The 13,817-nt window shown below is 39.3% G+C and overlaps 1 protein-coding gene across 2 annotated transcripts in view; it reads left to right on the forward strand.

The window, feature by feature from the left end:
• Positions 1-13,817, forward strand: part of LOC113018288 (junctional adhesion molecule-like) — a 71,997-nt gene that overhangs the window by 2,977 nt on the left and 55,203 nt on the right. The window contains exons 1-2 of one of the 2 annotated variants that reach the window (XM_080299037.1): positions 5,621-5,734; positions 6,211-6,579. In XM_080299037.1, coding sequence (XP_080155163.1) covers positions 5,665-5,734; positions 6,211-6,579 — 439 coding nt within the window. In that variant the 5' untranslated portion in view covers positions 5,621-5,664. Of the gene's footprint in view, positions 1-5,620; positions 5,735-6,210; positions 6,580-13,817 lie in introns of those variants that run through there. The other variant, XM_080299038.1, reaches the window with a different exon arrangement.

A 13,817-nucleotide genomic window follows, 5' to 3' on the forward strand; every position in this document is an offset into this window, starting at 1 on the left:
GTTTTGTTTATTTTTTATTTTTTGTATCCACGTGTGCTTTTACTGCATTGACAGTGAGTTTGGGATCATTGTCTTGCTGCAAAATTGAGGCTTTACCAATAGAGGCTATTGCATGATTGAGAATGTGCCTTTCAAGTTTCATGTTAAAACACCATTCAGATTGCTCATTGTACCGTGCCTGTACACCTGCGGTTTCAGTCAATTTCAGAGTCTGTATCAAATGAGCTGTTGCTACCCCACCTACGACGCTGTGGTGAGAAACACGGCAGGAAAGGAGAACTGAGAACACAGCCTCACCAGAAGCTTCTAAATAGCGCTGCCTTCTAGCAACAAATATTGCATCTATCTAGACAGACTTTAGCTGTTTTGCATAGCAAAGCTAGTTAAATACATAGTTAGCCCTGCTGTCATCATGGAGAGAACTAAAAAAAACTATGGTCTTCAGTGGAATAACAGATTGGATACTAAAGGTGGACAAAGCTCTCCAGAACAGCTGTGGTTTTATGGTTGTGACAGCTAATATTTTATTATGAAGCACTTATATGTAGTTACACAAAGTTCTTTTTTCATCAACATTTATGGGAAAGTCAACCAAGTAGCTCAAACACAGATCTCTTATCTTAATCGGTAACTTATTTAAATCTGAATTTAATCTTAGTTAGTTTGAAACTCTGTTTCTGTTTTCACTGAAAATACAAACAGTCTCAGACATTTAGAAGACAGCAGATTATCACAACTAGATAACAGAGGAATGTCTGCTTTACTCTGATCAGTTTCTCTGTTTGTGGGTGTTGTTGTGATTGTGTCTGCAGGCAAGATTTAACTGTTAGGAGTAGGAAGGTTTTATTTATGCCAGGTCCACAGAGGAATAAAATCCATTTTTTAGAATCTTTCTAGACATTAACACACATTTTAACTTCTTTATAAAAGAGTAATCATATAAAACATATACATAAAATATAGACTTCACCTGCATATAGTCTTTGAGCTCTGGGTGAAAGTAAAGGTGGAATTAAACATTATTACTCTGCTGTTTACAAAAGAACTTACATTTTGAGATATCTTTATTTATTTATTTATTTATTCATTTATTTATTTATTTATTTTAATACGTCTCCCTGGTCATGAATTTAAACATCCACCAGGAGGTGCTGCAGCACCTGCTCCCCACGAGTCTTGAGCTAAAATGTGTCCCTATTTTATTTCCACAGATTGAATAAAAAGAAATGACCCAAAATAATTTACTGACAAGAGGAAGACCATAAAATGTTTCCCATCTAATCTTCACTCACTGTCAGAACAGAGAAAGGAAGTTAATATTTAATCATTTCTCTTTGTTACATTTTAACTTTGTAGCTGTCGCATTGAAATGTAATTATTATGTGATTGCAATGTTGAAAAATTTGGTGTTTAATCTGGATTCATGTTGTGTTGTCGCCACCTACTGGTGGGCCTGAGTGTGGCGCTTTGTGGTGCGCATGCTTTGGGGTGAGGCTCAATTAAGCGCACGTGTCACCAGAGACTGAAGGCTCGAGCCAGAAAGAGAATGCTGGCCTGTGTAAAGGGTGGAAATATAGAAAATATGGACTGAACATGAATGTTCAGTAGAAAGGCGCACACGGTATGTTGGTGCATTTACTTTGTGTGCATGTTTTATTTGAGTTGTAATTTTTGTTCTGCTGATGTAATATCCGTGTTTTTCATTGATCATTTCACCAGTTTTTCACGGTGTTTGCTGGTGAAAAGAAGATTAAAATACTGGCTGAACATCAGTTGGAGCATGGCCCTTCATTCTACTTCGAACATGAAAAACCTTCAGGAGCAGTTACAAACTTCTCTTCAAATTTCATCAAATTTTCCCTGCTTGATTTTAATTGATCATGTTGACATATTTCTTTCTATGTTCTCACCTAAGAAAAATAATCAAACTTTTACATTTAAGGAAGCTGGAGGTTTAGTTTCTGTTTGTTGTCTTTAGCAAACTTTCTCAGATGATCATTTCAAAGGAGTTACTGATCATTTAATTCATTAGAAGTAAACAATAAGAAACTTGTCAAGTATTTAGTTACCATCAAAACAAACACTAAACGCAAGAAAAGTCAAAGTAGATTAAAATAAAACTTCAGTGAAATTTGAAATGTTTAGATCTGTTGGACAGGCAGAAATAACCACAGGTGTGTCAGCTTTGACCTCTAAAATGATTTTACATCCAGACGAGAACAAAACAACAGAAAGAAAAATAATGGAGCTCCAAGTTCAAATAGAGATGATGAATGTGCTGAACACCAAAGAGGAAATCTGATATGATTCACACACAGACACATGATGCTACTGCTGAACCAGTCTGACCAGGATACTGACACACAGCTATTTACCATCAACACAGTGGTGCTGAGGAGCTGATCAATAATTTAATCATTTAATCACCTTGATTTATTGGTTTTACATATGTTGCATTTAAAAAGAATATTTAAGGTTTGTAAAATCTGTTTTTAAACAGGTTGTATCATGAGTTTCACTTTAGTAAATGTATTTAGTTACTGCAACAATCAGTTTCAATTTTTCTTTTAAATGAACAGTTTATGCTGCATCTCAGTGTTATATTAAAACAATTATAATAATAATACATAGACTTTGTTAGTTTGAACTAATGATGTTAATATTCAGGATGTTTTTATTGTATTTGATTCTATTATATTCTAACAGATGGGCGGAGCTAACCACAGCTATGTTCGCTCTAACAGGAGCTTTAGCTGCACTGAAGTGAAATCATTTCACAGTCAGAGCATGAGCACAAAACAAGAACAGGACAGGAAATAAAAGGTGGGCTTAGAATAAAAGCAGACAGAAACAGTAACAGATGCATCTGTTGTTTGTCGTGAGCGACACTCTGACAGGCTGTAACTTGTGCTGGACAGTCTCCTGTCCCACATGGTGATACGCTGAATTATCAGAGCACAGATCAAACATCCAGAGCACCTCTGCTTGTTCCTGTTTCTACATCACAGACATGAACCTGCTGAAGTTTACTCACATTATTATACATCATACTGATCCTCACACACTGAACAGAAATCACGTTCTGTCTTCAGACTGTGACAGGTGGAGTGGGTTTCCAGCCCCCACCCGTGTGTACTTCAAGGACCTGAAATATTTATTGTATTTCAGGGTTTCATTAAGTTATTTGACAGAAAGATCAGCTGACTGTGAAGGCTCAGAGTCAGCTGTGACTTTGTTTTTGTTTGTAAAATATGTGAACTCACAGCTGATAGGTGGAGGAATGTGGTTGCTAAGGTGACGCTGTGGGTGCTGATGTCACAGATCTGAGGTGTGTCTGTATAAAAACAGCTGATAAGGAAGCACAGCTCAGTTTGTTCTCTGGATGTTTAGTACAGAGGTCCATTTATTTTTATTTTATTTTATTGTACTTTTTCTTTTTGCTCTTTACATTTTTAAAATATTTTATTTATTTGTTTATTATTTATTTTATTCCATCATGATGATCAGAAAAGACTTTGAGGATTACAGATTTCATCCAGAAAAAAAGTAAGTGTTTGACTATTTTGTACAAAGGTGGAGAAAGTTCTCTGTGGTTTGATGGAGGCTCCAGCTAAATGCTGCCTCCTCCATAGTACAATTTACATTTTTATACAGTGACGTCATTTTGAAGTCCTTTGGCTGATGATGGTCTTTAGTATGTAGCTGATGGTTGATGATGAGAGAGGTGATGTTTGTGTTGTTCTGTGGAGATCATTCAAGAACTGAACCTGTTAAACACTCAGATTTTACCAGTTTAGTTATGATGCACTTACTTATGGTCATCCTACAAAATGATGCAAGTGTTGAGTATGAATATGAGTATGAGTGAAAAAGAAATGTTTCAGCTTTATTAAAACTCAAATTTAACCTCATGTAGTCATTTTTAAACTTTTTTTTAAAACTGAGGTTCTTTTATTCACTGAAAAAATCAACAGACTCACATAGTTAGAACAATCTAAGAGTCAGATCAGCAGAAACAAAAACAAGGAAATGTTTCCTGTAACTGCGTCGCTCTGCTCGACTTTGCTGTTTGTCGGCATCATCGTGTTTGTCTCTGCAGGCGAGGTTTATAAACATGCCACTCCATGCCACCTCTGTAGATCTGTCCCTGAGTTTTAAATGGTTGTGCAAAAAAGTCAGAAACACTGTTTACATTTTACACAATGCAACAGCTGCATATTTTTAAAGAAATACCTTTGATTTTGCCAGCCTAAGAACATTTCATTACATCAGCCCTGTATACAAAGCTTTTAGTTCAGTGTGTACAAACAGCTGCAGGAAATGGATTCTGTTCTGTTCTTCACTCATCACCTACCTGACACCTCACACCTGTTTCTCACCTGCATCATCTGTTGGACTGAACGTTGGTCTGAAAGCTTCTTGTTGGTGTTTTGATCTACAGTAAACATAAGAGACAGAGTCAGGATTTATTCCAGCCTCCCAGTGAAATGCAGCAGGTTAGAAATGTCTCAGAGCTTCTTACGTGGTGATGCTGGGTAAGAGAAGCCTGTATCAGTAAAGCTTGTTTGTTTGTTGGTGTCTTTGTGTTTGTGAATGTAGGCGAAATTTAACTGTTAGAAAACAAACAGTGTTTGTCTGTGAAAAAGAGAATTAACCTGATTTTCACATTGATATCTCTCAAAGAAATCATTACATTACATTTCACCGCCTTAGTTATGACGCACTTATTCATGGTCATCGTACAGCGCAGCGTAACAGACGTCACTTTAACGCGACTTCCTTAAGAGACATCGAAAGTGTGGAGTTTGAACGAGTGGCTGAAAAACAAATGTTTCAGCTTTATTTAAACCTCAAAGTTAACCTCATGTAGTCAGTTTTAACTCGGGTTCTGTTATTAGCTGAAAATACCAACAGACTCAGACTTTTAGAACAAACTAAGAGTCAGATCAGCAGAAACAAAAACACGGAAATGTTTCCTGTAACTGCGTCGCTCTGCTCGACTTTGCTGTTTGTCGGTGTCTTCGTGTTTGTCTCTGCAGGTGAGGTTTATAAACCAAACGGTGTTTCCCTCTGAGATAAAGAGGAATAAACATCAGTCTGGTTTACCTGGTACTTCCCAAACATTTAGTTTCTGAGCGTCTGCGTGTGTGACGGCATCAAGAGGCCTGTTTGTGTCTGTGGATTTACCCGCTTGGTCAGCGATGCAGTTTCCAGCACAGAGACAAAGAAGTGTAGTGTGTGTGTCAGTGTGATGTGTTGTAGTTTCAGGAGTCAATATACAGCCAGAGGCCGATCTACAGAGGTGGCATGGAGTGGCATGCTCCACCCTTAAATGATCTCTTGCCACCTCTAGTGCCACAGTAGTTTTATATATGACAATGTTGTTTGTTAAGGTGTGGCAACAGATTATATTAGGCTGGCACATGCCTCTCTATGCCACCTCTGCAGATCTGCCCCTGAGTTTTAAATGGTTGTACAAAGAAATGTCAGAATCATTGTTTACATTGTAAGGCACATTACACAATGTTACACTTGCAATATGTGTAAAGAAATGGCTTTGATTTTACCTTTGATTTCCACACCACCCTAAGAACACTTCATTACATCCAGCCCTGTATACAGATATAAAGCTTTTTTTAGATCAGCAGAAACAAAAACACGGAAATGTTTCCTGTAACTGCGTCGCTCTGCTCGACTTTGCTGTTTGTCGGTGTCTTCGTGTTTGTCTCTGCAGGTGAGGTTTATAAACCAAAGAGTGTTTACATGTTACTCCCTAAACAATTAGTTTCATATCGAATCAGTTTGTTTGTTTGTGTGAAAATGTCACGAGTTTAGGTGAAGTAACGTGAATTTGACCGCTTTCCAGCACAGAGCATGTGTGTGTCAGTGTGATGTGTTGTAGTTTCAGGAGTCAGGGACGTATCTAAAGAGGTGGCATGGATACAAACAGCTGTAGCTCCATAAAGGCAGCATGCAGAGACTCACAGTGTCTTATAATGAGAGGCTGCTTTCTCTCACACATTATGTTCACTTATTATCAGCACGTGTCTCACTGTATAAATGTTTATATTACACTGATTCTTTCATCCATCTTATTTATTTGCTACAAGCAGTCAGTGTGTTTTGTTCTTATTCCGATTGGCTGTCGTCGACGTGAACAGTTGTACTTTGACCTTTAACCTCCCTGTTCTGTGTCGTTTCCTCTTTCAGACCAGAAAATCATCACAGCTGAGCCTGGACAGAAGAGCGTCACTCTTCCATGTCGAGCTCCAAACAACAGCAGCAGCATCTCAGTTGTAGAGTGGAGCAGAGCTGACCTGGGAGATGAATATGTGCTTTTGTACCGGGATGACCTGTTTGATCCAACCAACCAGCATACATCTTTTAAGAACCGGGTGGATCTGCAGGACAGACAGATGAAGGATGGAGACGTGTCTTTGGTTCTGAAGGATGTGACGATTAATGACGCTGGAATATATGAGTGTCAAGTCTTCATGAGAGGAACAAACATGAGGAAGAGAGCTAATCTGGGTGGTGACCCCATCAGCATCATCAACCTGAGAGTTGTTGTTCCTCCAGGTGAGTGAGTAGAGTTGAGTGTGTGTGTGATCAGAGGTGAAGCTGCTTCCTGGTTGTTGATGTTTGTTTCTAAAGATGTTGTTGATGAGACTTTGTAGAAAGCAGCTGGTCTGAGTGATGTGATCAGAGTGCAGTAGATAATGTCTGACAGCAGTTTGAAGAGGAAATGGATTCTGTTCTGTTCTTCACTCATCACCTACCTGACAGCTGACACCTCACACCTGTTTCTCACCTGCAGGTCAGACAGGAGAATCCGTTGGACTCATCGTTGGTCTGATTGTTGGTCTGATTGTTGCTGTGCTTCTTGTTGCTGCTGGATTTTTCATCTACAAACGTATAAAGAACAGAAATTTAATTTAAACTAGCATCCTACAAGTTCAACAAGTTTGAAATGTCCCAGAGCTTCTTACATGGTGAAGCTGGATAAGAGAAGCCAACATTACTAAGGGAAAAACACAGGAGTACTGACTGACTGAAGAAACATAAACACCAGAGTCCAAGTGAAAAACCAGAAATTTGCTTCATTCCAAAAATTCCACGGCAGATACAGCATTTAAATAAAACGTTGTATCTGCTGTCCTTTCTGCAAGTAAGAAGGAATAAAAAAGATAATGAAACAATTATTAAAAATTGCGGGTTAAAATAAATAATGTTCTCCAGCACCTTTGGGATGAAATTAGACCCAAAATGATCCAGGAAGGATCAAAGACATTTTTTTAACATCAGGCTTAGAGAAGATACTGAATAATGTTGGAAGAAGTGTTGAATCCTTCACCATAACTGTATTTTTATGTTTGTTTGTTTGTTTTGTTTTTTTACATCTATTGGAATGTAATTACATGCAACACTGAACATTTTTTGCTTCTGATGTATTGGAGAATTGTAAATTGATATGATTATTATTATTGTTATTATCGCAGCTGGATCTAGTGTAGGAGCTAGTAGCTAGTCTGGAGCTAGTCTATTGGTAAGACTACACACCTTTGGAGCAGGAGTCCCACCCTGTATCCAATAAGGGTCCTGGCTAGGACCCCCCCCCCCATGCTAAAACAATGGCACAGCTATGTCAGCAGCCAGTCCGCAGCTCGGACACAAGCATTTTACTACATGTTGTACTGTGTATGTGACAATTAGAGGTTGAATTTACATTTAATTGTATGTTTGGTCTCAGGCAGCTAAATGAGTTTGTAGGGAAAAATGAATATCTGTTAACATGTTATACTCTTTACATTTCTGTGGGACAGACATGAGTTTCCATTTTCAAAACAAAATTAAGACATATTCAAATGAGTACAAATATATTTCATTGTTTTCCTTAACAACATATTCTATTTCTCATTGAACTTGTTTGAAGCTAAATTTCATTTCAATTGACGTCAGGAATTTACTTTGTTTATGGTTTGTTTCCCCACAGTATTGATGAGGTCAGTGCCCAGTGTGTTACAGGTTCAGCCTCTGTTTGTAAAGTCAGACTTCTTCTGTGAGGTTTGAACCACAAACTGATCATCATGTGCAGATCAGCTGTTACATAATTACAGACACTAACTGATCAATAATCAGTCTGATGGCAACTATAACTGAATGAATGTTCTGACAGTGTCATGAAACCAAAGATGAAATGATTTCTGTAAGTCAGATGTTTCCTCTGAAGATTTATTGAACTTTTAATCCCATGAACACTTGTGTTGTTTGTTCTGTGGTTGTTACTTCAGTGGAAATATTCCAAGAGCTAATACATTTTTTATATAAAATAGTACTGTATAGTTGTTTTGACTTTATTCATGTTTTCTGTGGCTGTGAAAGTTTTTTTGATATCTCTTTTATCTCCGTGTTGACATAATTGATGCAGATAGGAGTCGGTCCAAATAGATCATATAAAAACAAGAATATCACTCAAATAACCCTGAAGTTGTTTAATTGCATCACTCTAAGGTCCCGTCAGAAGAACAGTAAATGTTTTAAAATGACATATTTGATCATTGTCTACAGTTCTTTGTGGCTTTACAGCTACAGCTAAATGCTGCCTCCTCCACAGTACACAATATACATTTTTATACAGTGACATAATTTTGATGTCAGCACTACTGCCTCACAGCAAGAAGATCCTGAACTTAAATCAACCACGGGGCCTGTCTGTGCGGAGGTCCATGTTCTTCCCGTGTTTGTGTGGGTTCTCTCCAGGTACTCCAGCTTTGTTCCACAGTCCAAAGACATAGTTAGTGGGGCCATAGGTGTGAATATGAGTGCGCTTCATTGTCTGTCTCTCTGTATTAGCTCTGCGGTAGACAGGTGTTTTCGGTGTGACAGCTCCATTTCATTTAAGTGAACATACGTTTAGTATGCAAATGATCAGTGTGATGTTACTGCTCGATCATCATTGATGAGCTGCTTGTATCCATGTTAGTGTTTAAAGTGCAACATCTCCCTCTAGTGGCCACATATAAACATGTGTGAGGATGGTGTTCATGTAAAATGTGAATCATAGTGTTCCAGTCAGTCATCAGTGTGTCTCTGCACAGCTGTAATTAAAATGTGTTCAGAGGGCCTCAGTGTCTGAATGGTTCCAGTTCAGCTCCATAACAGCAGCGTCCCTGGTTTGATTCCTGTGTTTCAGCTCATATCTGCCTCTCTCACTGAGGGGGACGTAACTACATGGAATTGTGTCATGTAATGGTGTGTGACAGGCAGGAAAATAGGACCCAAACGCAAACTCACGGGAAAACAGAACTGAACTCAAAATGCAGCTTTATTGCTGACAGGTGACAAACGATAACAGTGATACAAAAGCAATACAAAACTAAACTGGGAAGAGCTAATTGTAACACATACCAGAAGACACGGGGAGAATTACACACAGCATGAGGGACGACACGACACTGACTCAGAGAAACACAGGGTTTAAATACACTGGGAAGTAACGAGGGGAATGAGACACAGAAGGAGGGCACAGCTGGGAGAAATCAGGACTGACGAGACAAGCAAAGCAGGACACATTCACATAAGACACGGACCATCAAAGTAAAACAGGAAGGATCACACAGAGACGCGAACTTGACACGGTGGAGACAGCAACTAAGAAACACAGAGACATAAACCATAAGGCAGAGGACTCTAAGAACCGAGAGACAGAGGGGAACTCAAACATGCAGACACAGACTTACACAGAACAGAGGGGACACAGAGAAACATGAAGGGCAAGGGATCGAAACTAGAAACCATAGAATAACTCACACCAAGTACAATAATACAAACATCACAAGGAACTAGAAACGCTGGGTCAGGGGAAACATGGAATAAACACAAAGAGAGACGAGGGCTCATAAATACACAGAGGGGCACACAGGGGGTAAGAGTCACGAAGGGAAAACACTTAGGGAACAGGACAACTCAGGAAACATGGCCTAAATAAGGAACGAAATACAAAAATACAAGAAACTAAGAATACTGGGCCCACATGGCCCAGGACCATGACAGAAATGGATTTGTTCATCAACCAAACTACGGATCACTGAGAGCAGAGGACATTTGAATTTTTTTTATTATATTTTTTTTCTGTGTGAAATGATGAATATCTTATTACATAAGTTTGAAAATTTGATTATGCAATGAAATCGTCTATGATGTTTGTGGGCATCATGGACATGAAATCTCAAATTCAGATTTTGTTACAACAGTGCCTACTTACACTTTTTTTAAAATATGTCCATCCTTGAGTAATTGTATGTATGTTTGTCTTAAATTACATAATTGTGAGTTGTGATTTTTTTTTTTGTTTCAACATAAAATTGCAGTGGTACAGTGTGCCTTTACATATATGTTTGAATAGTTTTATAACTTCTATTGTTAAAAGGAAAAAAGAAAAAACCCAATGCCCCATCATCGTTTTTGAACCAATAGAAAGCTGGTGCTCAGAGGAAGAGGGCGGGCTTTGCTTGGTGTCAGTGACAGAAATGAGAAAAAGCTCAAATGAGTGAGAAGGACGATGAAGGAAACATCTGTGCTGTGTCTGCTCTGTAAGTAGAATCTCTGTGTTTGTTTGAATTCTTGTACTTTGACTGTCTGCTCTCCTGATAACTGATGATGGAGGAGAAGACATGAAAAACAAATCAGGCTGAATTCAAGTTCAAACACCACGAGGACCAACTGCAGGTCTGAACTGACTCTGTATCTTTGCTCAGGAGTCGAGGAAACGGATATCTTGTGTATACTCGCTGTAAACATAATGATCACAGAAAAAGGCGAGCCCAAGCTGTGTAAACATGTTTGTCAGTGACAAAGTTCCTCCATATGAGTTTCAGGGTAGCGAGAACTGTTGATTAAAGACTTGACAGCACAGGTAGCAGAGAGGTGCTGAGGTTAGTGTCTGTGTGATGCAGGCAAAGAGTGGACTCATCATACAGACTGAAGACACAGGTTCATTAGATGTAAACTGGCAGGTCTCAACAAAATATAAGGCAGAGGAAGCAAACTGACTAGTGATGGTAAATTCGATTCTTTTTACTGAATCAAGTTTGAATGAGTCACTGACTAGAGAGTGCAAAAAATGTACATTTTCACTCAAACTTAATCTGTTTCTCTTTTCGTGTAAATTCTACTGCTAAGATGAGTGATTGAAAAAGAAAAACAACAATTTTATAGAGCAAAAAAAAATTTCTAAAGGGAACATTTATTTTATTTATTTTTATTTTATTAATATTTTCCTTAAATGTGTCAAATATATATTTTCTCACCTAAATGTCCACTGAGCTGTGAGCCAGGGGGCGGTAATGCTCTTTAACATTGGTTGCCAACCAAGAAGAAGAAGAAGCTGTGAGCCAGGACGGAGGGGTTGAGAGGTCGTGTCCAAATTCATGGGCTGCATCCTCCTGAGGCCGCATTTGTAGACCGATTACGTCACAGCGACGCGCCGAAGGCTGTCCAAATTCGTAGACTCCTCCGAATGCAGCCGACAAATGCGTCCTCCTTTTCCCCGAATTTGAAGGATGGGTCGGGTGTGTCCTTCGTGGCCTACCATATCCCAGAATTCATAGCGCGGCCCAGCCAAACTCCAGTTTCCAACAATGGCGGCTGCTACTAAGTTTTAAAATTACTCATACTAATCTTTCTGGGTCACAAAATAAACTTTTAACATATTTTCAGGCGAGAAAGTAGTTGTGTAAACATCAAATATCTGCTCGGTTTATCAAGATATCGCATATTTGCAAAAGTGCTTCGACGTTTTCGGAGGCGTCTGCTACCCACCAGCTCGATAGCTTGCCGGGAGCTCGAGGGTCACTGAAGCCGCCGAGAACGGCACAACTCCCGGCACAACTCCCGGCACAACTCCCGGCACATCATTTTCAGATCACCGCGGACTTTCACTACTCGGGTTAAACGTAATATATAAGTCACTTAGACAAACTAAAAATGTTATTGTTGGGGTTTTTTCAGTGTTTTGTTTGTCCATCCATCCATTCGCTTCCGCTTATCCTTTTCAGGGTTGCGGGGGGCGCTGGAGCCTATCCCAGCTGTCATAGGGCGAGAGGCAGGGTACACCCTGGACAGGTCGCCAGTCTGTCGCAGGGCCAACACACAAGGACAGACAACCATTCACACTCACATTCATTCACACATTCACACCTAGTGGCAATTTGGATTATCCAATTAACCTATCCCCACAAGCTGCATGTCTTTGTTTTGTTTGTTCGTGAGTAAATCGGTTTGGCTGAGATTAAAGTTATTAGATTAGATTAGATAAAATAAAGCTTTATTAATCCTCCTCCTTGGTTTTTACACAGCTGACTAAACGTCAAACAGAAAACTGATTAAACAGAAGTGTGAGACGGTCGAGAATTTACGCCAATGTCCTGTTATATTTTAGATAGCAAGGAGCAGACGGCCAAGTTTATTAAACTCCACCGAGACAGCGGTGACGCAAATCAGAAGGCTAGACCGTCCAATTTCCCCAGCCGTTTACTTCCAGCCTACCCGACCTTCTGAGGACCCGGCCCACGTAGACCGCGAAGGCCGGGTCCTCAGGAGGATGCAGCCCATGAATTTGGACACGACCTGAGTCGTGAGTGATTTGTTTGTAAAATTTTTTTACGTGCGCTCAGAATAGTGGCACAAAAATAACGCCATAAGTGAGTAGCTCAAATGTGCTGTTAGCATGTTAGCAGAGTGACGCTACTGTGAACTGAGGAGCTATCCGGTCTTTAAGTCTGACGTCACTAGCTGTGTCTGGGCTTAAACTCCGCTGCAGGTCCATAAATCAAACGATCACTGTGGCATCGCTGAGAGTTGAAAAACTGTCTGAAGTCTTTCATTTTTAATAAAATGATCAGCGTTCTGCTATACCAGGTGTAACAATTGAGTTTAACATCCAGGCATCCATGAAAACGGAATTTATGACATTTAACGGAGTTAGAAGTTAACGTACAGCTCTGTTATCACTTCTGACATAAATGAAGACAGAAAACTAAACAGCAGTGACATTTGTAGGGTTACTGAAGTTTGGCTAGCTGGTATATAATGATGTGCTACGTGACTGCTAGCGACACATCTATGTTAGCATAATATAAACACGCTAACTTTTTTTCCACTCTATAAAAGTTAGCATGAGTGTTCTCGGTGGTCAGGAACAAATGTAAGCGCATGGTAGGATGCTGTAAAAGGACCAAACTTCAGTCAGGAGAACAACTGAGATAATCCATCCACAGTACGAGGTTAGTCATTCATATACTGCTGCATGGGCTGGGCTGTAGCTACTGTACATCCTAAGGTTTTAAAAACTGAGCTTAAATAAATGATTAGCAGTAATAAAAGCCGAGGGAGGTCAACAGTGATCACTGACTGTTTTTAGGAGCTTTTTGAGATTAAATAGAAGAAAATACATTACATTAAACATGTTAACAACACAAAAGCCATATTAAACGCAGACTACTTTAGACCCGGAAGCAGAATTCGTCATGTCATCACTTAAAGACCAGATTGAGCTTCTACTCAGGGTTTTTTCTTCCAGTTCAGAGCAGAAATGTTTTTGCTAAGATACTGGATGTTGTGTTCTTCTCCACAACTTTCTAATAATGAAATTAGTTTGCTAAGAACAACAGGGATGAGTCAGTGAGTCAGCTGGGCTTGTGAATCATGAGTCACGAGTCAGTCTAAAGTGATTCTCGAGTATTGAACAATTCGTTCATCATTCGCACATCACTAAAACTGACTGTAAAAAAACAAACAAACATGGATTAACTGACAGA

Source organism: Astatotilapia calliptera, chromosome 3, assembly GCF_964374335.1.
Source record: "Astatotilapia calliptera chromosome 3, fAstCal68.1, whole genome shotgun sequence".
Taxonomy (NCBI): Eukaryota; Metazoa; Chordata; class Actinopteri; order Cichliformes; family Cichlidae; genus Astatotilapia; species Astatotilapia calliptera.